At 46.9% G+C, this 27,036-nt stretch overlaps 2 protein-coding genes across 3 annotated transcripts; one reads left to right on the top strand and one right to left on the bottom strand.

Moving 5' to 3' along the window:
• Window positions 1-541: 541 nt before the first annotated feature.
• CYP1A1 (cytochrome P450 family 1 subfamily A member 1) lies at window positions 542-6,681 on the bottom strand. 2 transcript variants are annotated; one of them, XM_039856502.1, is made up of 7 exons: window positions 6,524-6,681; window positions 3,225-4,089; window positions 2,572-2,698; window positions 2,394-2,483; window positions 2,177-2,300; window positions 1,944-2,030; window positions 542-1,781 (listed from the first exon to the last, which is right to left on the bottom strand). In XM_039856502.1, exons 2-7 carry the CDS (start codon window positions 4,059-4,061, stop codon window positions 1,472-1,474), a joined length of 1,575 nt encoding a protein of 524 aa, XP_039712436.1. In that variant the 5' UTR covers window positions 4,062-4,089; window positions 6,524-6,681; the 3' UTR covers window positions 542-1,471. The 2 variants fall into 2 exon arrangements, with proteins under 2 accessions (XP_039712436.1, XP_039712437.1); XM_039856503.1 differs by having other exon boundaries at window positions 3,225-4,086; window positions 6,524-6,671.
• Window positions 6,682-22,793: 16,112 nt separating this feature from the next.
• LOC120597823 (cytochrome P450 1A2-like) lies at window positions 22,794-26,467 on the top strand. The gene is given in 6 exon segments (XM_039856494.1): window positions 22,794-22,910; window positions 23,504-23,624; window positions 24,062-24,109; window positions 24,368-24,524; window positions 25,356-25,442; window positions 26,170-26,467. Coding segments are annotated over 6 exon segments (828 nt in total).
• The last annotated feature ends 569 nt before the right edge of the window (window positions 26,468-27,036 follow it).

Genomic DNA, 27,036 nt, shown 5'->3' with positions numbered 1-27,036 from the left:
CTAGTGAGTAACAAACTACAACTTCTGAGCTGAGAACCTCTTTCCTCCCCCTACTCTGACCGGAGCCTACCCTGTGGGACCCAAGTGAGACTGCTTCTCTCCCTTCAACGTAAGCTGTCTCCAAGACCTCATAACCTTTCCCAATACTCACGCCCCCACTGACCCAGCCCCACCCTGGCTCTTGGCCTCACCCTCCCATATGTGTCTGCCTGGTAGAGCACTGATCACAATGAGTAGGATGATGCGTTTATGAGTCAGTTTCCCCCAAGCAACTTGAGTGACTCTTGAAGGCAGGGACCGTGTTTTATTCACTGTTATATCCCCAATGCCTGGTCCAGAGAATGCTGTTCATCAATCTGTGATCAGTTAGAGAGGGAGGAAGGCAGTGTCCCCAATCAGACTGTGAGCTGCCAGAGAGCAGTGGCTTCACCGCTTCACTGCCTCTTCCTCTTCCTCCTTCAACAGGAAAACTTGACACAAGATTAGGGTCAGGGTGGGGATGTAGATGAGTGATGGCGAATCCAAAATCTCCACCTATAGATCTTCTGGATAATATCTTTATTTAGCTCAGGAAGGTATTTCTTACACATTTCCTAATACATGGATATGAATTTTCTTTATTTCATTCAATAAATTGTTATTAAGCTCTTACATATAGAAAATGCAGATATGCAAGTAAAATGCAGGCTAAAATGAAAAGCTCCTTGCATACAAACATTTAAAAAAAAAAGATGTTAATACAGGGCATAGAGAAAGGAAACCAGCAAGTGATTGAATTATCACTCTCTCACTCATGACTTGGTCACGGTGCCTAGATATGGATGGGTACTCCCTCTGCTCTCTCTGCTCCTCTAAGACACAAGTCCCTAGCTAGTCCTAGATAGGAAAAGAGGCCTCATAAGGCCAGGAGGTAGCCCTGTTCCTGCCTGCAGAGGGGAAGGCAATCCCTCCAGGCACAGTGTCACAGACCCATGTGGTCAGATAGCTCAGCTTTGTTTAAGCAGGGAGACCACTTCTGTGCCAGTATCCTGGACTGTCTCTTCCCTTCACTCTTGATGGCTCTCGATTGTCAAATAGATTGGATGAACCCGGGTGTAGTTTGTTCTAAATGTTTCTCAAGCCAATTAGCCCCAACAGAGCCAGCCAGCTCCTGGGCCCAGGTGCTTCCAGAGAGCTCCTCAGAGGTTTCCAGAGGCCTAAGAGCCTCTGGAATACCTACAATATCACCTAGCTCAAGCATTAGTTGGGAAGGCTGTATCAGCTCCTTTGTGGCCCCTGCAATATCCACTGTCTGCATTCAATATGCAGAAGGAAATGTCCAGGGTTGGGGGGAGGCATGATCCCTCAGGTTTGCCTGCAGCAAGATAGCAAAAAATCAGTCAAATCAACATCTGTGAATTTCAGGCCAAAGCTTAGATTCCCTGGGCCAGACCTTTGGCCTGTCTGGGCAACCAGGCCAGGAAGACAGAGTCTAGGCTGCAGGACTCTCAGCCCCCAAAGAGCGCATCTGCACCTGAAAGTGCTCGCAGCGGGTGTACTTCATGGTCAGTCCGTAGATGGGGGTCATGTCTACCTTCACACCCGGCAGTGTGCTGAATTCTAACTGCTGCAGCAGGATGGCCAGGAAGAGAAAGACCTCGAAGCGGGCAATGGTCTCACCAATGCACTTTCGCTTGCCCAAGCCAAAAAGAATCACCTTCTCACTCAATGCCTTGTTGATAGTGCCACTGAGGGTGAGAAACCGTTCTGGCCGGAACTCAAAAGGGTCACCCCATAGCTTCCTGTAATCAGAGAAAGGCAGCTAAAGTGGCAGCCCGGGGGCTCAGAAGCATTCAGTGGGCCTCACTCCAGCCCAAAAGAGTAGGGGTCAGGCAAGTGGCCAGGGACAGCAAGGTCTGAAGCTCAGAAGAGGGTGAAGTTTATATTACCCGCTCTTAACTTACTGGTCATGGTTGATCTGCCACTGGTTCACAAAGATGCAACGCCCCTTGGGTATGTAAAAGCCATTCAGACTTGTGTCTCTTATTGTACTGGGGAGAGAGAAAGCTCAGTCAAGCTCAGGGCCACAAAGAGATCCCCCTGCTTCCGATACCATGTCCCTCCCACCAGCCTTGATCGGGTACATAGACTGAAGTGAGGCCCATTATCAGACAGCAGTGGATCCACGGGGCCTCACCAGTGGGGGATGGTGAAAGGGACGAAGGAGGAGTGTCGGAAGGTCTCCAGGATGAAGGCCTCCATATAGGGCAGCTGGGGTTTGTCAGAGAGCTGGGGCTGCCGTGCTCTGCCAATCACTGTGTCTGCAAAGCACAAAGGACCAGACAGATGAAGGGGCCACACAGACTTTGGCCAGGCCCCCTGCCTTGAACACTTTTAAGCAGGCCACCACCTACCCAGCTCCTCCTGGATCTTTTTCTGAACACTGGGGTTTGTCACCAAGTACAGAAGGCTCCAGGAGATGGCAGTGGTGACTGTGTCAAACGCTGGCCAGGGGAGAACAGAGGGAGATGTTAGGCGGTTGGTGGCTTTGGGCAGTTGGGCACAGGAAGGGCACAATGGGGTAGCTCATACCAGCTCCAAAGAGGTCCAAGACAACATTAACGATTTTCTCATCCGACGGCTGGATATTGGCATTCTCATCCAGGCTCTTCTCCTGACAGTAGTTAATCAAGTTGTCTGTGATGTCTCGAATATGGCCCTGGGTAGGGAAGGCCCACAGGTGAGCAAGATCTCAAACCCAGACCTACCTCTTCATCCAGGCCTGGTCCCTTACCATCCCTAGCACCTTTGTTCAAGAGGTGACCCACCCTCCTCCAAGGCTGCCGTCCCAGTTTTTCTCTGCCTGTCTAAGGCTCTCTCCTGCCTCAGAATACTAGCAGCCCCAACTCAAGGGACACCTGACAACAGAGTCTGATACCATTGTCATCTGGACATGTTCTTTACCCTTTTCTCTCCCATAAGACCAGGAGACTAACTGTATAACTCTTACTGCTCCCCACAACTGGACTAGGGTCCTGCTATCTGACAGAAAGATAGAAGGTCTGATCAAGATAAAGTTCTATTTCCATGCCATGGATGGAGTCCCCTTCGCTACTGGCTTCAAAATCCCAAGGTGAAGGCCCCTGAGAGCCTGCCAAACACCATCCTGCTCCAGTTATCTCTGACCTCCTGATCCCCGACCCTACCTGCTCCCCACCACCCACCTACCTCTCCCCAGCCTGTACCTTTTCAAACGTTTTATAGTGTTCCTTAATCATCTTCTGAATGAAGATGTCGAACTTCTTATTCGTGTCTTTGAAGATTTTCAGGGCCCGGTTGGGCAGGTAACGAAGGATAGGGAAGAAGTCGGCTGGATTCCCAGAGGCAGCTATCTCCGCAAACTCATTATTCAGGTTGACTACGCTAAGTAGCTCTTGGTCTTCATGGTCATAGCGCTGACCAAAACACATGGCACATATGACATTGGCCACTGACACCACTACATACCTGTAGGGGTCAAAGTGTCCAACACTTGCCATCAGCTCCTGGAACTTGTTGATGAGGTACTCAGCCTCTTTGCTCACATGTTCCTCTAGGTAACAGGAGGATAAGGAAGCCGGGTCTGAAGCGATGGAGAAACTCTTTAGGGCATTTTGGGCTAGGCGCCGGCGGGCAGCCCACGCTGGTCCAGAGTCTGGGGAGAAGGTCATGCTCTGACCGTCAGAGATCAGGGTGAAGGTGTAGAGGTCAGGCCGGCCCTTGAAGTCATCACCCTGCCGCACCAGGGCTTGCCAGATGGTGTCCAGGCCACTGAGCACCAGCACAGGTATGGAGCCAATGCGGATCTCCAGCACGTCCCCATAACACTGGCTCAGCCGTGATAGTGCCAGATGTGGGTTCTTCCTCAAGATCAGCATGTTCCCGAGTATGGGCCAGCCCCAGGGCCCCGGTGGACTCTTCAGGCCTTTGGGGACCTGAGGCTGCCGGGCCCTGATCACCCAGAATACCAGGCAGAAGATGGCGGAGGCCAGGAGAAGCTCCGTGGCTGAGATGGGAATGGCAAGTCCAAACGCAGAAAACATGATCAGTGTAGAGATGGCAAGGTGGCTGCTAAGAGGTGGGCAGGAGGGAAAGATCAAGACATCAGATGGAGGGATGGGAGAAGCCAATGCCCTAAAGTATCAGCATGCTGGTAAAGGAAAGAGGAAACCTTATTCACAACTGTTCACTGGGCATGAAGGGCAGGAAGAGGTGGGAGAAGCTGAAGAGCTGCCACTGCGTGCCAAGAATTTCAGCAGTTCTCATTCGGTCCTGCCATAGCCTATTGAGGTAGGCTGCAGTAAGGCTCACAGAAAGTAACTTGCCCAAGTTCACAAAGACAGGAAGTATTTGATCCACACGTCCAACTCAAATTGCCTAATTCAAGAACACCACTCTTAACTGCTGCACCATTCTAAAACAGTTTGCCAAATGTCACTTTGTGATTTCCAAAGAACACTTGTACTATTACTTACTTGACATCTAAAATCAACTTTAAATCTACCCACTTAGCATCATCCCAATCATATCTGTGTTAGAGCACAGGTTTGATTTCCCCCCTCCCCCCCACAACGTATATTAAAATAAACACATAACTGATGTGTATCACCTAAATCCCCTTGATAACTACCCACCACATTTAGGGAAATGTTGCTATCGGAACTAGTGATCACCCACTCTTTTAGCTTCATTTCATATTTGGGGAAACTGATCTTTAGAGGAAGCACTGACTTGGCTAAAGTCATCCAGCAGTGACTGAACCAGGACTCAGACCTCTTAAGGAAAGTTCCCTGAGAAGTTTCTAATTCCTGTCATAGGTACCTCCCTTTGAAGAGTGGTCAGATCAATCAATGAAAAAGAGCTTTCTTGGAACCCTCAGTTCTCACCTACTCAACCCCAGGGTCTAGGGAATCCTGCCACACCCTGCAACAGGGAAGGGAGGGGACGGAAGATGGGAAAGTCACTGCCTAAGTCATACTGCTCTCGGCCCCAGCTCTCTGAGGTCTACCGACCCCACAGTTTAAAAGCAGCTGGAGACCAGCTAGACTGAGGTTCCCAGCCATAGAAATCCAGGCCAGGGTTTTTATTGGGCTAATTCTCTATGAATGGGTAGTCTGGGCCTTCCCCAGTTGCCAGTCACCAGATAGCAGAGACTAACTGGAAGGCTCCCACCAGGCCAGGGCTGTAAGAAAACTACAGACTGGCATAAAGGAAACTAGGAGTGGATCTGAACAGAGCCTGAGACAATACTTTCTAGGCTTGGTCTAGAAAGGCTGTGCAGATTAATGGACTACTCTCTCCAAGGCATAGAGCTCTGACTGGGACATCTTCCTGGTATCCTGGACTGAAGGTCAGGAGATCCAGCATTCCAGGATCCATAGTGTGGCCTTGGACTGGTCATTTTACTTTCTGGGCTCCAGTTATATCACCTGAGAGAGGGAGTCAGACATAATCTTTAATTCAGGGTACCCAGCTGGATCTCAGAGAAAAGAAAACCCAGCTCTGACCTGGAGGACCTCACAGTCTGACTAGCGAGGTTTCCTCACAAGAGAGTTGCCCAAGATGGGGAGGTTGTATGGTTCTTACATCAAGTACTATAGCCATCTATCTAGTGAGGCTTCCTGGAGGAGGTGGATCCTAAAGCACACACACAAAGCCCTGACTCCCTGAGTGAACTGGGGACACGGCTAGGTTTGGTGTTCCCTTCCACACGTTGGGTGCCCCAAGGACCCAAGCCTTAGTAAGATGGTAGGAGGCCAAGAGAGATGTCACTGGTGAGTTTTCAAGGACTGGTGGTTTAGCTCCCTGCAGCTGTCACACTAATTGCTCCCCAACAGTGGAGCAATTAGTGTGACAGCTGCAATTGGTGTGACAGTCTCTCACACTAATTGCTCCCCAACAGAGGACAGAGAAGACAGCCAAGGGTATAGGGAAAGCCCCTGGGCAGTGTGCCCAGGACTTCTGCTCAGATCGGCCTTTCTTGTCCTGGTCAGCACATCTCAGCTCTGACAAGCCATGGCTTGGGAAGGTAGAGCCAGCCAGAGTGAGCTTTTAGATAAGGCAGGTACAGCTGGTAAGAACCCTGACCACCAGGGAGAAACCTCCCTCATCCCATAGCCTGAGGAGGGACTGCACATGCTCATAGCTTCAGATAGCTGTGTCCTTATTCTAGCCCCAGGTAACCCTGATGCGGAAGGCCCAAGGCATTCAGGAAAGCCAATGGAGGTTGGAGCTGGGGCCCGGGTTCTAGAATCCTGAAAAAGGAGTGCAGGGGGTGGACATCTCTATGTAGAGTTCTGATACTAACTCTAATACATTGGGCAAGTCCTGCCCTTCCCTTGACCTCAGTTTCCCCTCTAGGGGGCTGGACTGCTTGGTCACTAAGGCCACTCTTTGCCTTCCTCTTTGAGGTGCTAGACCAGTGACTACTAGGGAAGACCTGAAGCCATCAAAATTCTCCTTTTATTGGGAGGGAAGGGTCAAGCCAGAAGCCTCCAGCACTCACCTGTGGCTGTGAGGAGATGCTCAGCTGAGCTGTGAAGAGTGGTCTCTGGAGCCAGGGACCCCAAAGAAGATTATGGAAGGCTCCAAAGAACTGACACCTTCAGAGTGAGGATGAAGGCACTGCCACCTTTATAGGCGGCTTGCGCGCGTGGCCACGCCCCCTGGCGCTGGGCTGGGACTGAGGGCGGGGCGGCCTGAAGGGGGATGGTCGCCTTAGGGTTGAGGGGAAGTAGGGGAGAGGGGACGCGCGGGGGCAGGTAAGAACCCACTATGGGGACGCCTCATCCAAGTGCCGGCAAGTAAAGGGGTGAGGGCCGGGGACACCCGGGATCCTTAGTTCCAAGATACCCCATGGACAGCGCAGAGCCCGTCTGAGGCGGGGGTTCGGGGAGAAGTCCCAGGACACTCCGAAGAGAGGATGTGGGGAGCCTCCATACCCGGGCACGGAGAACCCTCACCCACATTTTTGCACCCACTGGACTACTGGGTGTGCAAGTGCCTCCCCCTCACCACGAGTGGATAGGGGCCAAGCAGGCAGGGGCGGGGCTGCCGGGTGATGACCTTCTTCCCCGGGGTTACTGAGTCCGGGCTCGCGTGAGAAGCGCCGCGACCCCCGCCCAGAGGTCACCCAGGCCGGAAGGACAGAGGCGCCGATGGGCTGCCCCTTCTCCACCCAGAGCCCCCAAAGCCCAGGCAACTAGCAGAAGTCCGCGCTCCCTGACCCAGAGGCGGGACTAGAGAACTTGCAGTCTCGCGGAGCGCTCACTAGCAGCTGGGCGCCCCTTCTAGGGCTACTTCGGAACCTGCAAACCAGGGATACCTCCAGCCGGGACCCACCGGCCCTCGAGGTTCCCTCTTGGCTCCGGGGTTGCTAGAGCTTTGGCCGGGCGGAAAAATCGGGCGGAAAGGGGTCCGCGCGACTAGCTTCCAAAGGCGGAAGGAAGGGTTAGAGGGCAGCCCTCGGGCAGGTCAGAGGAGGGGGCCCAGGAACCGAAATGGAGGCGTCCAGCACAAACGCCTTTCGAGGCTAGTGTGCACGAGTCTGGAACCTGTCTCCGGGGAGGGGGTGGGCAGAGATCACGCGGCCCATCCCCGCCCCACCTGGCCGGGGGCGCGGTGACAGGCAGTTGCGTGAGAAGAGCTGGGAAGCCAGCCACCCAGGTCGGGTCCCAGCAAAGTCACGCTAAGAGGGAGGGGAGTCAGGGGCGGGGCTCTTAAAAGGCCACTCTCTAGCCGAGCGGGAGGAGGGGAGGGGCGGTGCAAAGGGCCCAGGCTTGCGTGCGGAGCTGGGCTTTTGCTTACGAGCAGGCGCCTGCGTGTGTCCATATTTTTGGTCCACGCCCGTGGCAGGACACGCAGCCCCAGTGTGTCGCCTAGGTCGCCAAGCTGGCTGCCTCTGATGCAGTCCTTCGCCCCTGCCGACCCCTCCCGATGTAAAATGGCCCGGCAGAAAGAGCCACACTTGCGTGTCTAGCTCAAGCTATCCCCAACTAACCACATCACCTGCCACCCATGCCGTGCTCCCCAACCCAGCGAATGGCACAGCCATCCATCTGCTGGCCCAAGCCAGCCTCATTCTGCTCCCTCACCTCCCACTCCAGTCAGATGCCACCCCATGCGTTGCAAAAATATTTACTAAACGCCTATTATGTGCCTTTCATTCCCTTCAATTCTTTCTCTACCCTGTGGCATCCAAAGTGGTCTTTTCAAGAAATCCAAAATCTCATTCCATCCCCACCTTGTCCCTTCAGTAGCCCGCATCAATAGAAAGCAGAATCTTTAGCAGAACCTACCAGGCCTGCTCACCTCTACTTCTAAACTCCCCTACTTTAAGTCAGCTAAAACACCACTTCCTCTGGGAAGCCCCCCTGAATCCTCTCCACAAAAAAAGTTAGGTGTCTCTTGGTCTGTTTCCAGCACTTGTCCATGGTAATTCTCACTCAGGACACTTGACCCGTGCTATGACCCAGACCCAACCTGTCACTCCTTCCTCCATGTCTGAACATAGAAAACCATCCTGGGGTAAATTGATCTGAGAAGCCAAGTCCTTGCAATATATTGGTAACTGGTAAAGGAGTTAAACCCTGCTGTATTATGGATGGGGCACATAACCAGGGTAATGCCGAGCCCAAAATGCTGATGCTATAATGGTGGAACTTAGGTAAGAGAACAGGCGGGAGATGAGGGACCTATTGCTGGGCTTATATTTCATCCAGCATTGTTTCATTCATCCTACCCTCTGCACCCCTGACTCAGCCCTTGGAGTTTTATGGTACCCAAGAAAGATCTGTCCTCCAATCCCAATTGGAGCTAGATCCACAGAAGTAGAAAGAACCTGTGTGAAAGCCATGGCAAGGAATTGAGGAGCAAAGCACTCACAGATTCCTCATCCTGCTCTGCAGCGCTGTCTGCTCCTCTGCTCCTTGGGTCCCCATCAATGCCAGAGCTCTAAGAAATCATGGCAACCTGCTCATCAGGACTGGAAGACCGTCTGCTGGGGCTCCTGACCAGGAACCCAGAAAAACCCTTTGTTTGGTAGAAGATGCATTGCTTTGCCAAGTCCTTATTCTTTAGAGGACTCTTGACCACAAAGAAATTCATTAGCTAATTAAGCCAATTCCTCTTCTACTTCTCAGCTGGAGAGATTGATGCCAGAAGGAGAAGACCCAGGGGCACATGGAAAATCAAAGCAAAGCCTAGAACTCTAGCTCCCTTACTTCAAGGCCAAGTCTCTTCCCACTGTGATTTATTGCCCCAGACTACCAGCAAAGCCCCAGGAGGCCAAAGGTGGACAGGTTCAGCCCCTAGGTCAGGGCCCCTCATGTCCCCATACTCCTAGACAGGAACCTGGTATACTGGGTTTACAAGAGGCGTTATACTTCTCCCCAAGCCCATCTCTACGGAACAACTCACAGATTGGAGAAGGCCCTCAAGAGCACTGGGCAGAGAAAGAGGGAGAGAGGCAGGAGTTTAGAGGACCTTGGCTGGAGCTGAACCAACAATCCTGGGTCAAAGTTTGTGTGCCTTTGCGTGAGAAGCTCTTTGGCTGATTCCCTAGGAATCAATACCAGGAACAAAGAGACAAAAGGCAGTGGGGAGCAGAGAGAATTCTGGTCTGGAAGGATAGAGACAGCTGAGGGTCTTAGCCCAGAAGAGTGATCCAGGTTAGAATCTCCAGTCAGCGTTGCTGAGGGATGTGCAACAGGGGGATGGGGAGATAGCAAGACTCACAACAAACCTCTACCTCAAGGTGCAGGCAGGAACCACACCCCAAACATAGCCTATGCTGAATCTGGAAATGCCACAGGAACTGTGAGAAGCCAGGGTGGGGAAGCGGAGTGCAGGTAAAGGGACTCTGGAAGAGCAGAGGACTGGAGAAGAGTCATGGCATATGAAGAGAACAGGAAGGGCACTCCTAGCACAGGGATAAAACATAACAAGAATAAAGCATGAGAGAGGGAGATTGTGGTGAGACAGTTTGAGAAGAGTGGAGAACTGGGGATTCCTTCCCAATGTGACTTTACCCCACCAAGCCACCTTCCATCACACTTGAGATCTGAACCCTGAGCACCTTCTCCTCTCCTATCTATGCCCAGAGAGCCAGAGAGATTTGGTTTACAGAATCCAGGATACAGATGGGAGAGCCTTGCACCCTACCCCCAGCTCACTGGCTCTTGGTTGCTATAGTTAGGGTGACAATATTTTCCCAGGATAGTCTTAGTCTAAGCCTATTGTCATGGTGTAAATATTAAAAATGTCCTCTTTCACTCTCAAAGGAGTCTTGGTTTGGACAAGAAATTATATGGTCACCCTAGAGATCGGTGGCAAATCAAAGCAGAGCCTAGATGTCCCTCAGACAGTAGACATCTGAGGGGTTTTGTGTGCCCACCACCCATTCTCTTTTCGTCTGGCAATACCACTTCAATTATTCTTTGGGGACCACCCCACCTCTACCCTTACCAATAGGTTTGGTGGAGCTGACCACACACCAGGCTACCAGGCTGGCACATGACCTATGCCAGGCCAGTGAGAACCAAACATGAGTTTTTTCTGAAATTGTCAGAAAAGAGAGGTTCTCGTTCTGTCAGGTTGGCTAAGCTGATTAGAAAATAAGTCTGGGCCTACCAGTGGCCATTTTATTAAGAAAGCCTACTTTAGAATGATGTGCATTCAGGGGAAAGAAAAATGGGGAGACGAGGAGAGGGAGAGAAGGAAAGAATTGATGACATTGAGCACCTAGATCCACATATTCCTGAAGCCAGTGAAGTTCGCCCATAACCTCCCCTTTCACCTCTTTTCTCCCTTTTCCTTCCTTTATCTCTTCTTTTCATTTTCTCTTCTTCTTCTTCTTCTTCTCCCTCTCCCTCTCCCTCTCCTCTCCTCCTCTCCCTCTCCCTCTCCTCTCCCTCTTCTCTTTTTCCTTCTCATTTTCCTTTTCTAGTAAGAATTGAGTTTGGAACTTGCAACTGAAAGAATTATAATCCAAACCTGCAGGCCAGAGAGGCTTAACGGGCAATACTGTCTGAGGGATTAAACCTCAGTCCTTGGGGCAGGCCCCAAAGAAGCCCTGGGCAGGTTGGACAGAAGCCTAAGAAATTACTCCTAATAGCTTCCCACTGGTCTGCCCCTCTGCCCAAAATGCCACCATCAGCACCACCATGGGAAGCTAATTTTATCTCTAGAAGACCCCATGGTGGTATTGAGGAGTCCTTGGCTGGTGAGTGTCTGAAGAGAACTCACGTGTGAAGCAGAGATTATCAGATGAGACTGCGCCACCTCACCGTGCTGGGGGCTCACCCATCTGTCTGCTGGATTTTCCTTGGATGGGGGATGCCCGGGAAGAAAGCAGCTGTGGCCAAATTCCTGGTGGCCCATTTGCTCTCCCAGCACCTAGCTAAAGAAGAGATGCCATCCCTCTCCATGTTCAGGATGGGCCAAGTTAAGTTTTCAGAAGGAAGTTTATGAGGAATCTCAGAGAAATAGTCCTTTCATTGGCCTGTGATGCCTTCTCAGATGTGGCTCCCATGACCTCTCTGACCTCTTTGTCTGTTACTCTCATTTCCCCAGGCTCCCTTCCAGGCACAGAAGCTTCCTTGATGATCCTCAGACATTCTCTATTTGTATCAGTCAGTTCAGTCCCTGCAGGCAACAGAAGGCTCCCTCAAACTCGGTCATTGAGGAGAGTTTACTAAAAGGACCATTTACAAAGGTATGGGCAAGGTTTAGGGAAGCCGATAAGGGACAATGCAGTGCCCCAGGGTTAGCAACAGCAGGGCTAGAAGTGGAGAGAGGAAGGAGCAGAAAACAGAACCCAGTGAAGGTGGCCATGGAAAGACTATAGAAAGGAGCTGTGGCCTTCAGTAGAGAGTTGCAGCTAGCATGCAAAACCCTACACAGAGTAGAGCCTACTCTGACCTTGCTTTATTCATACTCTCTGATATCCTGCTGGGCCTTCCAGGGACTCACCTAACTGGAAGCCAGAGAGCAAGGGGCCCATTACTGCAGCCCATAGAGGTCAGACCTTTGGGACTGAGTAGAGAGGTGGCAGAGAGTGGGTCTGGAGAGGCAAGTGGAAGACATTCAGCACTCTGCCTCAGCGCCTTTGCACTTGCTGCTCCCTCCACCTGGAAACTTTCTTCCCAAGTCCTCGTCTCACTTCCTCAAATATCACCTTTTCGATATGCCTTTCTTGGCTATCCTATGTAAAATCGTTACGCAGATTCATAGTCTCTATCCTTTCTCCTTGACTTGATTTTTATTTGTAGTACTTACAAACTTCAAACAAACTATATATTTTACTTACTTATGTTGAATATGGTCTATATCTTTCAACTAGCATGTAAGCTCCAGCAGAGCAGGCACTTTTATCTGTTTTGATAGCAAAATACACCAGGTTTGAAATGGCAGGGGCCTGGTGAGATTCTGGATCTCAGTGGGCACGGCACCAGGTCCAAGATGGTCAGCTGAATGGATCACCGCAGCCCAGATCCTTTTTCCAGCACCCACTAGATGAATGTTAGTCATTCTGCTGCCAGAAGACACAGGCAATCAGACAGTCCTGCCTTAAAGAGCTTATCTCAGCCTGGCCCAGCTCAGACATTCTACCTTATGCTACCTTTGTTCTGTCCAGGGAGAACATCTGGGTTAGGCTTCACTGCTGACCACAGAGCCCTGATCACCTGAAGTCCCCATCTTTCAGTTTCAAAGCTTCCTGGTTCCTCTCAACAGGCCATAGCTTCTCTCTCCACAATCTGGCCCCGCCACAATAATCAGCAAACAACAGGCTTTGTAGCGGCTCTCAAAAGAAAGGGTTCTGCAGGATTGGGACAAGAGACCTCCATGGGATGGTGGGCGGGAAGGGCTATAGTGAAGATGGAAACTCTGAGACACTGCCCAGAGAAGCAGAGGTGACCCAGAGGTTCTGGGTTGACCCTATATAGAGGGCAGTGGAGATGAAGGCAAACCTTTTTCCTTTTCCTCTTCTTCCTTTAGTAGTATCAAATGTGATTAATTTAGACCCATATTGTATATGAGAATTTGACTAATTCTGCTCAGGTTGGCAGTTGCCTTTATTGGACAAATGTGTGCCAAGCCAGTGTATTGTGAAAGCAGGCCTTCAGAGAAATGCTGACCTCTCGAATGGCACGCTCAAGGGCACGCTCCAAAACAGAGATTTGCTGATAATGAATGTTCTTGTCTTCTCATCAAAGCAGAGCCTCCGAGGTCCCTGCTTTGCCAGCCAAATGTTCTAGAATCCTTCCCCTTCCCAGGAGGTAGTGTCATTCAGACCTACGAGGGTGCCACTCAACTGACTTAGGGATCCTTTCCCAACTGCTCTACCACTTATAGACACCCAATAACCATTCTCCCACCTTGATTTTTCCTTCTACCCAGCACTCTACCCCCTCCCCAATTTTGTCCAGGTATTCTTCTATCTTCCTTTTCAGAGCTCTGAACTTTGAGGGAAGGTTGAGCCCAGATCCTCGGCCTCAGGGAGTGGGTCCTAGCTGGTCTGAACCAGTCATTGTGGCCCCAGTTGCCTTGCTGATGATTGGACTAAACAAGGATCTGTGACATGATTCTGGCCGATGATATGTAGGAGAAATCTGGTGGGACAGATTTTAGAAAAGTTTTCCTCACTCTTCAAAAGGATACATGGCAAGAGATGCAGTCTTGTCCCTCTGGTCCTCAACATGTCTGGATGTGATGGCCAGGACTGCAGTGGCCATCTTGTGACCATAAGGGAAACAGCCTGGGGGAAAGGCTGACATTCCAACAATGGTGGAGCAGAAATTTGCAAAGTACTAGTTTATTGTTCAGGATCCTCACAAGAAACAGGACCCATTCAAACTGGTCATTAAGGAAAGTTTAATGAGGGGATAATTTACAAAGGTGTGGGCAGGGTTTAGAGAAACCAACACAGGATAGTGTGATACCATATGACTAGCAACAGAGAGAAGCTCTCATTATGTTGGGCTTAAAGGGACAAGAGGAAGAAGCTGTTTCCAGAACCCAGAGAGAGAGACTTTAAGGAGAGCACCCTGAAAGGAGCCAGGGCCTCCCATAATGACTTCGTAGGGAGGGTCTGGAGAATAAATATCCCAACCTCATGTTCTTCCCAACCTCCTTTCACATGCCAGTACCTTCCATTGACTGAACACAACAAGAAGCTAGAGGGTGAGGGAGCCCATTGACACAGTCTGCAGAAATCAGCCTCTCAGTGCACAGAGTGGATAGAGAAGAGGTGTGTTGGGGGTTAGATCTGGAAGATGAAGAGGATTTTCAGCACAACCGGGGTCTGCAATTATACCATCCATCTGTTTGCTGGCTTGTTGTCAGTCTCCTCCATGAAAGCAGGGCCTTTCTTATTCATTGCTGTTCTTCCTAGAACGGTGGCTGGCAGCATAATTTCTGCTCAGAGAATATGGTTGAACATCCACACCATGACAGGCATTATTCTTAAATCTGAGTGAAAAGGAACATAGTTTGATAGTTTGCCTCAAGTTGTTCATAGTCTAGAAGGGAGAATGAAAGCAAAGCAATATGGCATTGTTGTGTTAGTGCCATGAGAGAGCTATGCCCAAAGGAGGAGGATCTGAACGAGAGGAGGGGGTCAGGACACTACAGAGGAGGTGACCTGTATCTGAATTTTGAAGGATTTGCTTTAATGGAGAGATGAGAATGCTTTGTCATTAATGCATCATTGTACTACAATATGAGTTTGAACCTCTAACCTGGAAGCAATACGTTTCTTTGAGGGTGTTTTTTTGGATGGGGAGGAAGTAGTTCCAAGGAGAATAGGGTATTCCAGGCAGAGGGAACAACATGTGTGAATGCACAAAGCGAGAAAACTAGAAGAATTATAAGATGTTCCCACTGACCTGTGAGAAAGATTCATTAAAGGGAAATGAGGTGAGAGGTGTCTCACATGTTGAGCTAAGAAGTTTGAATGCCTTAAGAAGGGATAAGACATGCTCATATTTGCAATTTCAGAAAGTTTAAAAGTTGGGTGGCAGTGTGGAGCACAGATGGGAGGGATGAGGTGGGAAGGGTACCCAGAACTGTGCTGACTAATTTGGTAACCAGTAGCCAACAGCTACTTAGATTTAAAATTAAATAGAATTAAAAATTCAGTATCTCAGTTGCACTTGCCACATTTGTAACGCTCAGTAGCCACCTGTGGCTAGTGTCTACCCTATTGCATAGCACAGACATAGAACATTTCCACCATCACAGAAATTTCTATTAGACAACACTGGCCTAGAGGCAGTGAGACCAAATAGGAAGTTCCTACAAAAGTCCAGGTGGTAAGTGAGAATCTGAGAAGCTGAGAGTCTTCTCCACAGTAATGGAGAAAAGGAGTCCACCTTGAGAAATATTTAAGAGGTAGAATCTTGAGAATTTGGTGAGAGGTGAATGAAAGAAGCAATCTTCAAGGATCCCAGGTTTTTGGCTGGAGTGATGACCCAGAGGGAAGGCATTTGGGCAGGGAGGTGACATGAGCGATTTGGTCATGTTGAGAAGGCAGTGGTAAGGGGCCTCTGGGTGGACACGTGCAGCGAGTGATTGTAGGTCCAGGACAGAAGCTCCAGGTCTCTATCTAGTAGATCGTAAGACCTCCTCACCACCAGCTTTAATTATTCACCTGTGCTTCCCACAGCACCTGTATCCACAAAGGTCCTTCCTCTCTTCCAGGTCTGGGAACAGAGATGAATGAACCTCAGCCTCTGCACTCAAAGGGCCCTTAGTCTGGGTTAGAATTTGGGTTAGGGATGGGCCAATCCAAAACTACAACTTCCTGCGGCCAGAACTGTGACAGAGGTAAGAATGGAATGGGCACAGAGGAGGACTAGCCCCAGTGGCTGCCAATTGCTGCGTTCTGACCACTGTCCAGGCTGATGAACGTGCACTGAATAAATTTGCTGAGTGACCCAGGGGTACCCTTCACCTTTCCCCTCACCTTAACCTTAGCCATACCCTGCATCTCCCTGGGCAACTCTCCTCTCAATAGTGAATTCTGAATGTGCTTTTCCTCACAATAGCCTCCTGACTTGGCGTCTCTCCTGCCCTATGCCTACTGAACTGCTTTCCCCCACATTCTGGCTCTGAGGAAAATTACTTAACATTTCCAGGCCTCCATTTCATCAACTGTAAAATGAGGCTAATAACAGTATCTACTTCATAGGTTGCTATGAAGCTTAAACAGAGATGCCTAATGTTAAATATGCAATGTAGAGCTTGGGGCATAGTAGGTACTCAGTAAATTTTAACTCTGAGGATTATTAATTGCAATTTCCATAAAATCAATGCAAGAAATGCCTGAAGCAGAGTCTTCACAAAGATCCTGTGCAGGTTAGCATCCTTACTTTTAAACACTAATTGATTTAACAAGTCTTTTTCTGAATGTATGCTGTGTGCCATCCCTGTGCTAGAGACTAGACATATGAAGGAAAGCAGAGGCTGCCTTTCAGGGAGCTCACAGTCCAAAGGGAGACAGTATAATGAATGCTGTTGAGGAGGGCAGTATGGGGCCTGTGGGAACTCAAAGGAAAGGCTTGGACATGGTCAATTTGATGGCAGCTGAGCAGGGTATAAAATGAGCAGGAGTTGGCCAGAGAACACAGAGTAGGGCACTGGTTTCATGAAAGGGATCAACATGTGGAGAAAGACAATGGAGGTGGGAGCAAGGGAGACATGGTGTCAAACAGGGCTAGAGAGGTGAGCAAGAGCTGCTGCTGAAGCTTTTGGGTGCTAAGCAAAGGAGTTTGGCTTTTATCCTGAAATCTAGGGGGAATGTTAAGGGATTTTAAAAAGGAAAGTGGTCAACACACACTCCAGAATAGCTGAAATGAAAAATATTGAAAATAATCCAGTGGTGGTGAGTATGAGAAGCAACTGGAACCTTCATACGTAGCTGGTGGAATAAAATTGGCTCAGCTACTTTGAAAAATTGTTTGGTAGAATGTACTAGTGCTGAGCTATTCCTAGTTTCTGATCCAGCATTTCCATTCATTGATAGGTCTATACATAGAAGAAATGCATACAAAAACATGTGCAAGAATGCTCATAGCAATAGGGCTCATGATAGCTCAATATGGAAAACAACCTAAATGTCAATGAACAGTTGAATGGATAAATAAATTTTTGTGTATTCATAGTAGAACAGAACACCATACAATAAAGAAAATGAACTACAACTACACTCAACATTGTGGATGAATTTCACGAAAAAGAGTAAGTGACAGAAACCAGATACAAGAGTACACACTACTCACTGAATCATATACTCAAAAATGATTGAAATGGTTAATTTTGTTTTACATTTTATATTTTACCATGATAAAAAGTGAAAAAGTTCATAGAACTGTATAACACAAAGAGTGCACCTTAATGTAAACTATGAACTTTAGTTAGTAATAATGTATTGATATTCATTCACCAATTGTAACAAATGCATCACGCTAATATGAGATGTTAATAATCGGGGAAACTGTGATGGGAGAGGAGGTATATGGGAGTGCTCTGTACTTTCCACTCAATTTTCTTATAGACCTAAAACTACTATCAATTAAAAAATCTATGAATTAAAAAAAATTCCATGCCAAAAAAAAGTACACACAGCATGATTTCATTCACATAAAGAATAAAAACTAATATAAGTTATTAAAAGTTGGGGTCGTGGCTACCCTTGGGGACAGAGCATAGGGGTTTCTAGGGTGCTGGTAATGTTCTGTCTCTCGATCCGAGGGCTGGTTACATGGCTTTGTTAAGTTTGTAAAAATTCAGGAGCTGTACACGATATCCGCATTTTTCTGTATGTATCTTGTAATTTAATAATAAAAAAAAAAGGTTTAAGAAAATATTTAAAACGAAAAGATAAACAGTTTCTTATGTAGAAATCCAAATAATTTATGTCGATACTCCATTGTCAAGGGAGGGAGGTAGAACTCTCCACTCCTTAGGTGTGGGCTGCACACAGTAACCTCCTTCCAAAGAACACAGTAATGGGAAGGGGAGGGGGAGTGACTTTACCATGAAGCAACCTTGATAAACACCACTTCAGCCATCTGATCAACGCCAACATCAACTGGTTTAAGTTAGGTGGATAGTATGTACCCTAGATATGATGTGATGAAAACGGCACTTTATTTCTGTGATCTTACCAAAAACCCATAACCCCAGCCTCACTGTGAGAGATTTCCACAGTGGGACACCCTACAAAATACCTGCCCAGTACTCCTGAAAACTGTGAAAGTCATCAAAGACAAAGATAGTCTGAAAAAAGTCACAACCAAGGGGGTGCCTAGAGAGATAAAATAACTTAATGTAATGTGGTGTCGTCCTCGATGGGACCTTGGAACAGAAAAAGACATTAAGTAAAAACTAAGGAAATTTGAATAAAGTATGACTTTAGTTCATTAAAGTATGTGTGTGTGAAATAGGTGGGGAGAAGGAGTGGGAGATGGAGAAGGAGAGAGAGAAAGAAAGAAAGTCAACTTTTTTTCAATTACTGTTAACATACAATAGTATATTAGCTTCAGGCATACAACATAGTGATTAGACATTTATATAACTTATAAAGTGATTGCCCCGATAACTTTAGTACTCATCTGATAACACACATAGTTACCATAATATTATTGACTATATTCCCTATGCTATACTTTACATCTCATAACTAGTTTGTGTCTACCAATTTGTACTTCTTAATCCCTTCCTCTTTTTCACCCATCCCTCCAACCCCATCTGGCAGCTATCAAAATGTTCTGTGTATCCGTTAGTTTGTTTCTATTTTGTTTGTTCATTTATTTTGTTTTTTAGATTTCACATATAAGTGAAATCATATGGTATTTATCTTCCTCTATCTGACTTATTTCACTTAGTATAATACCCTCTAGATCCATCCATGTTGTCGCAAATGCTTAAGTTTCATTCTTTTTAATGGCTGAGTAATATTCCATTGTATATATACACACCACTTCTTCTTTATCCAATCATCCACTGATGGACACTTAGGTTGCTTCCATATCTTGACTATTGTAAAGAATGCTACAATGAACATAGGGATTTATGTGTTTTTTCGAATTAGTGTTTTAGATTTCTTCTAATAAATACCCAGAAGTAGAATTGCTGGGTCATACGATAGTTCCTATTTTTAATTTTTTGAGAAAACTTCATACTGTTTTTTGTACTGGCTGCACTAATTTGAAATCCCACCAACAGTGCACAAGGGTTCTCTTTTCTCTACATCCTATCCAACACGTTTTTGTTACTATTGACGATAGCCAGGCTCAAAGGTGTGATGTAATATCTAATTGTGGTTTTAATTTGCATTTCCCTGATGGTTAGTGATGTTGAGCATCTTTTCATATGTTGTTGGCCATCTGTATGTCCTCTTTGGAGAAATGTCTTTTCAGGTCCTTTGCCCATTTTTAATTTTTTTTTTTTAGCAGTATGTGAGTTCCTTCTATATTTTGGATATTAACCCTTATCAGTTGTATCATTAGTGAATATCTTCTCCCATTTAGTAGATTGTCTTTTCGTTTTGTCAATGGTCTCCTTCACTGTGCAAAAACTCTTAAGTTTGATGGATTCCCATTTGTTTATTTTGTTTGTTTGTTTCCCTTGCCCAAGGAAACATATCCAATATATACATATATATATTATTATTATGAAGCAAATTTCTATAAAACTTAGCCTAACTTCAAACCTTGATCCTTTTTTTTGAGTGATCTGAACTCAATAGAGGTACAGACAGAAAACAACTTTCCTCTACTCTCATCCACGGTCTTCAAACATGCCCTTAGGCACTGTCACATTCCCAACCTTGACCCTTGACACTGTCATATGTTGATCGCACAGCTTTCTCATTTTCAGGAATTAAAAGCCCAGTCCAGTCTAAATCAAAATTTCCTTCTCACTTCCAATTTAAGGTTTGTCTCCAGCCTCCTCTCAGACCTGACCTTGTGGGAAGGGGAGAAGCATGCTCTTTCTGCACCTCTTTCTTGCCCTATCTTTGCTGGCCTCTCCATCAGGAAGAGGGAAAGAGGAGGGTGCTGGAAGTGGAGCCAATCTCTTTTATTTGGCTGGTATTGTTTATCTTATGTTGGCTAAGTTTGCCCTTGTACATGTTCCACTGCTGGATGTTCATCTAGTGCCAATGGTGCCACACAGTTCCTAAAGTAACTGTTACAATCCCTGGTTGACCTCTTGCCTGCTCTGTGCTCCTTCCCACAGGGCATGCCTTATAGCCTGTCACTGCTGGGGTGCCCTCCCCTCTGCAGCAAAGTCTCATCCATGCAGCTGAAGTCCAGTTCCCTTCAGCACGTCCACCAGGCCCTCAGGAGACTCACATCCCTATAAGGTAAACAGCTCTGGCCATGCAGCCTGCCCTCTGCTGCCCCACCATCATGCGCTGCTCCACTCAGCCTCTGTGTCCACATATTTCCCCCAGATCCAGGGATACATGTCAAGCAGGTTCATAGGGTAGTGGGCCAGAGCACAAGCTTCTAAAGGTTAGAATCCCAACTCTAACGTACTGCTATGTGATCTAGAACAAATTATACCTCTTTGTGCCTTTACTACCTAGTTGTAATATGATAATAGTGTTAATTTCTATCCCACAAGATTACTGAGAATTTTTTTTGTTAATACACGTAAAGCTCTTAGAACAATGCTGGGCCATAAGTATCCAGTGCTATAAAATGTGTGGTGAATACATAAATGCCAGTCTCCCTCACCATCCTCCCACTCACTTGGATACAGGGCTGGGGAGTCCCCTTCCTGCAGACATCCTACCCTTCAAGTTTGGATCTCTATATAGATGTACAGATAGATGTACAGACAGATGTACATTTTTAAATAGAATCCTTTAAGTTGCAGAAATCATGAAACTTTACCTCCAAGCATTAATATCCTAGGAAGATCTCCTAAAATATTCTCCCGCATAAACATGATGTTATGTTCACACCTAAGAAAATTAATATTAATTTCATAATATCATATCATCTCCAGTCCTTATTCATGTGTCTTCACTTGTCACAAAAATGTCTTTTTTTGGGGGGAGGGGAGTTTATTGGGGTAACATTGGTGAATATAATTATATCATTTTCAGGTGTACATTATAATTCAACATCTATATATTCTATTGTGTGGTTACCACCCAGAGTCCAGTTTCCTTCAGCTACCATATATTTGATCCCCTTTACCCACTTCACCTTCCCTCAACCCCCCTATATTTAGTCCCCTTTACCCTGTCTACCTCTTTCCTCCTCTCCCAACTCCCTACCCTCTGGTAACCACTAGTCCATTGTCCATGTCCATGAATCTCTGTCCTGTTCATTTGTTGCTTTTAGATTTATATCCCACATATAAGTGATATCATGTGATTTTCAACTTTTTCTGTCTGGCTTATTTTGCTTAGCATGATTATCTCGAGGTCCATCCATGTTGTCACAAATGGCAGTATTTCATCTTTTCTTATGGCTGAGTAATATTCCATTGTATATATGTACTACAGCTTCTTTAGCTAATCATCTATTGTAGGGCACTTTGGTTGCTTCCATGTCCTGGCTAATGTGAATAGTGCTGCTATAAACATAATTGTGTAAATATCTTTTCGGATATGGGTCTTCAAGTCTTTGGGATAAATACCCAGTAGAAGGATTGCTGGATCATATGGTAGATCGATTCTTAGTTTTTTGAGGAACCTCCATACTGTTTTCCATAGTGGCTGTACCAATTTGCAGTCCCACCAGCAGTGTATGAGGGTTCTTTTTCCTCCGTATCCTCTCCAACATTTGTTATTACTTATTCTGTTGATTATAGCTATTCTAATAGATGTGAGATGGTATCTCGCTGTGGTACAAAAATGTCTTTTGTAGCTTAAAAAAAAATTTTTTTTAAATTCAGGATCCAATCAAGTTTCACATATTGCATTCGGTTATGTCTCTTTAGTCTCTCGACTCTAGAAAAGGTCTTTTTCTTTCTTTTTTTTTTTTTTTTTAATGACATTGACCATTTTGAAGAGTACAAGCCAGTTGCCATGAAGAACAGTCCACAGCATGGATTTTCTTCATTCACTTTTACCATCTCTTACCAGGAGAAAGGAGAGTGAGGGGGCATCTCTTTAGAATGCAGTATCCTCATCATCTCTTGATTTTAGATTAAGGACTTGGGCTGAAATTCAGAGGCGGATGGACTATCCCCATTCCTTACCTGGTTTTGTAGGTTATTGGAGGGGTACTACAGAGCACCCTTCTGGAGATGAGCAGTGAGCCTCCTGATTGGTCTGGACTGAATGTTCAGGCAGGGTCCTTCCCCATGGGTACAGTAGGAAAGAAAGCTGGCCCAGCCCAGAGGCCTTTCACTCCCAGCATCCTGCCTTGCTCTTGAGAGAAATAAGCCCTCTCCCCACCCACAACCATGGACCTGAAAGGAACTGAATATTCCTCCCCAGGGACACAGCATCTATCTCCGAAGAGCTGCCCCTGGCCTGGGTACTAGGTGGAGCCTGGGGATCATGACCCAAGGCCAAGGGCTGATCCTTCCTACTGAATTCGGTGACTCTGATATCAGGTGACCAGGACAGCAGGGTCAACAAGATAAGGGTGATGCTTATAAAAGTCACCTTCACCTGGAGCCAGAAACTCTGTACCAGTCCAACAACCCTGCTGATCTCAAGTAGCTGCTTCTACAGGTACCTTTTTCTTGGGCCCATTTTCCAGTCCCTGGGACCCCACCACCACCATACCTCTGGGAAACCAGTGGATATGGAGGAATGTGGAGACTTTTTCCTCATTCTTCAATACCTGCCCAATCCCACCCTGCAGAGGTTCAAAGCCTTCAACCAGAAAACAATCCAGGAACACTATGGGAACTTTGACAAGGTGAGCCAGCATGCAGGTGGTAAGGGGGCACCCTGAAGAGCCTGGGTGTGGCCTCTCTCACCCGGCTCAAAATACCCACATAGCTGATGAGCTGCCAAGGCCTTTGAAGGCTCTGGGACAACTTGGAACAGCTGTGTTGTCTAAAGCCAATCTTTTCTCCCTTTGGCCTCAATTTCCTCATTCCTATAGCCTCCTTCTCAGAGCTGCTGAAAACCTTAGAGAGATAAGGCTGTGAATTGGTTCCTGGCAGAACCCTGAAATGTGGGGGACTGTTACTATGAGTGAGAAGGCTTTTGTTCCTTAGGAACCTGAACACCAAAAGAGACTAATCTCCAGCTCAGGTGTGACTTTGCTTCCCTGTACTCACACTAACCTCCTCCTTTGAAATTGAACTCCTGAGGTTATTGGGAGGAAGGGTCAATGGGGCATGAAATTATACTTTTTGCCCCACTCACGGCTGCTACCAGCTCCTGCTAGGAGCCTAACCCACTGACTGGGGGCAGGGCGGGTGAGGCATGCCAGGTGGGATGGGGCAAAGTCCAGCCTTTGGTCCTGAAGGTGCTGGAGTTCCCCCTAAGCTTGTGCTCTCTCAGAACAGTGTTCAGGATATCACAGGTGCCTTTTTCCAGCACTGTGAGAAGGACTCCAGAACAAGAGGTGGCCTCATCCCCCAGGAGAAGATAGTCAATCTTATCAATGACATCTTTTGGGCTGGTAAGAGAAAGGCCCCTGGCCCTCCATCTATTAGTGCCTGCTGTTCACTCACAGCACTTCCAAGCCCCCAAGTCCACCAGACAGCTCACCAACCACACACCACATGGTACAGGACATGGAAACCGGCCCAGGTTCAGGTTCAGGGTTTGAGTCCAGGCTATGCCACCAATTCCCAGTGGAAACTCAACCAAGTCTCTCTCCTTCTCTAGGACTCAGTTTCCTCATCTGAACAATAAAGGGTTCTCTGGCCTGTAAGTCTAGGCCCCTATAATTCCAGCAGCTGATTATGAAACCAGTGACTCAATTTAGGGGATTAGGGGTGGAGAGGAGGGAGGCAGAGAAAGACAATGCTTGGTACATACGTGGTGGGTGCTTGGTAGATGTTGGTATCTTGTTCCTGTCTTCCTTCCTTTCTCACCTTGCCCAACCCTTCCCAGGATTTGACTTGGGCACAATAGCCATCTCTTGGGGACTTATGTACCTGAGATACAGAGGAAGATCTAGGAGGAACTGGGTGTGCAGAGAGAAGCTTTGGGGTTACAGGTCATTTGTTCAATCTACATATAACTGTTATGTGCCTATTATGTGCAAACCATGGGCATACAATGGTGCCTACTCTTGTCTAGAAGATGCTGGGAGAGGGTTAATGCATCTCGGACATGCAAACAGACACAGAGTGACACCACATAGAGTGACACTTAGTATAATAGGGGACACAGATACCATGAAGCAGTCAGGGCAGTTCCTAAATCCTGTCTGTCCTCTATGGCCTGCGGATACAGTGACTGGTAAGCCTCGGTGGCCCCGGCTCTCCAACAGACCCCAGATGCCCTATATGGAGGCCTTCCTCCTTGAGACCTTTCGACACTCCTCATTTGTCCCCTTCACCATCCCTCACAAGTGAGGCCTGCCTATTCTGCCCTCCCACCTCTCATCCTTGCCATGTTTTCCCCTCTCAGCTTCTCAGCTCTAGCCATGGCCCAGCATCTCCTTCTTGATCATGACACCAGGTTCCTCACAGACTCTTGGCCTCTAGTCTGCCCCTACTCAATCTAAACATGATCAAACTATCCAGCTCTCAGGAGAAAATCACACTCCTTATCTCAGCTTTCATTCACTTCTGCTCACATTTCCTCCCTACAAGAACTCTCAACGCAGCCAGGCTGGCCTTACTGTCCCTCACAAGCATGATCCAGCCAGCCTCCAATTTTACTTTTGCTGGACCTTCTGCTTAAAATGCCTTCTAATCTCTCCTCTGGCTACCAGAATCCTATCCCTGCACAAAGTCAATCCTGACACAAACTTCCCCTCCCTTAGGAGCTCTTCTTGATTCATCCAGCTGGCACAGCTTCACTTCTGATATCTTGTAGTACTTACAGTCATTTGTCCTTGATTATGTCCTGGGATGTTAACAATGTCAAGAGTTAGTGAACACTTCCTCTGCTCATATGTTGGTCTAGCTATTCCCAGAGTAAAAGGCTTGACTCCTCAACCAGGCTGGGAACTCCCCAGGGCTCTAGGGAATGGCCAAGTGTGCAGCTGGGCACAAACAGAAGTATAGTAAACACTGTTGAACAGGAGCCAAGGAAGAAGAAGGGTAATTCCTCCCTTCTTCCTGACATTTCCTGTCATTGTAGGCTGTTGGGGTGGGATGGAGATAAGAACAAAAGCTCCCAGAGACACACCCCACTTCCAGCCCCTGAGCCTGACAGAGCCCTCTTCCCTCCTTAGCACAACAAGAGACACAACACTGAATGGCTTTCACATCCCCAAGGAACACTGTGTCTTCATAAATCAGTGGCATGTCAATCATGACCAGTGAGTACACATCCCCCGCTAAAAAATGTTTGAAGTTGAGAAGTCAGGAAGGCTGTTTGTTCCTCTAGAAACTGAATATATAATAAAAGAATGGTGCCTTGATTGCTATATAGCCTTCTCTAAATGACAAAATTTAGGTCCATGTTTCCCAAATGCACTTAAGAATTAACCAAAAAGAAGAAAAAAGAGAAGGAGAAGGAAAAGGAGGAGGAGGAGAAAAGAATTAACCAAGAAGTTGGTTACAGATTATGGCACCCTATCCCCCAAGATTCCACTTTGGTAGCTAAGGTGGAGTACTCAGGTAATTTTGATATGAATGGCCTAGGACCTCTCTTTGGAAAATTCCACTTAAGTCTAAAAGTAGGGAGACCACATACTTTACCATCCAAATGGGGACACTTCTAAATGTGGGATGCTATCAATTGTTACTCTAAAACAATAAGCATAAACCAGGATATACTATGAATTCTCCCTGTATACTGATTAGAATGAAGATAATGCAATATTAAAAAGCACTATTTTCAAGGCTGATCATTTTAGAAAGAGCTATGTTTAAGAAATAAGCATTAAAGTACAGTTTGGTCCCTTTCCCCACTCTCCTTTCAGTGTTCTTGATCTATTCTAACACTTGTGGTATCAACAGAAGTCCATTCAGAAGTATCTCTCCAAGCCTGTCCTCCCAGAGCCCCCCACCCCAGAGATCCCAGCACCTCTGTTCTTTTTGCAGGAAGATGTGGGGACACCCATTTGAGTTGTGGCTAGAGTAATTCCTCACTGCCAATGGCACTGCCATCAACAAGACCTTGAGTGAAAAGGTGATGCTCTTCAGCATGGGTAAGTGTCGGTGCATAGGGAAGGTCCTGGCCAAGTGGGAGGTCTTCCTTTTCCTAGCCATCTTGTGGCAGTGGCTGGAGTTCAGCGTGCCATCAGGAGTGAAAGTGGACCTAACCCCCATCTATGGGCTGACCATGAAGCACGCCCACTGTGAGCACATCCAGGCATGGCTATGCTTCTCCATCAAGTGAAGAAGGCATCAGCGTGCCGATGCAGGAAGAAGAATAGGGGTCACCCAGGGGCCTCAGTATTTTCTCTTTCTTTCTTTCTTTTTAATAACACCTTTATTGAGAAATAATTCATGCAGGAGAAGAAAATTTTACTCTTTTTCTCTTCTAGGTTCTTTGGCTGGCCTAAAATTAAATTGACATAAGACAGATTAAGAGGAGAAAAACAAATTTAATTTTGTACATACAGGAGCCCATGGAAATATGAGACTCAAAGAAGTGACCAGTGCAGGTAGCTTTTATACTTTTAAGACAAAGAAACAATTATTTGCAAAGATTTCACAGAACAAAGGAGTTTGGGTTTTAGATAGCAAATTAATGAAGAAGTAATGAAGTTTGTTTATTCAGCCTTCTCAGCCTTGAATTTTCTATCTCCAGTGATAAGGATGTTTCGTATCCTTTTGGTATAGGGAAGATATCTTCACACAGGAGATTTATTTCCTGCTTTCAGGGGGACAAAGAAGGGGCAGAGAGTACCTCTTGTACTGGCTGTTTCTTAAGTAGCTTTAATTCAAAATAATCAATATGTCAAA

This window comes from Pteropus medius, unplaced genomic scaffold (assembly GCF_902729225.1).
Source record: "Pteropus medius unplaced genomic scaffold, Ma_sr-lr_union100, whole genome shotgun sequence".
Taxonomy (NCBI): Eukaryota; Metazoa; Chordata; class Mammalia; order Chiroptera; family Pteropodidae; genus Pteropus; species Pteropus medius.
Note: the sequence above shows the minus strand (reverse complement) of the source record. Positions and strands in the feature narration are given on the sequence as shown.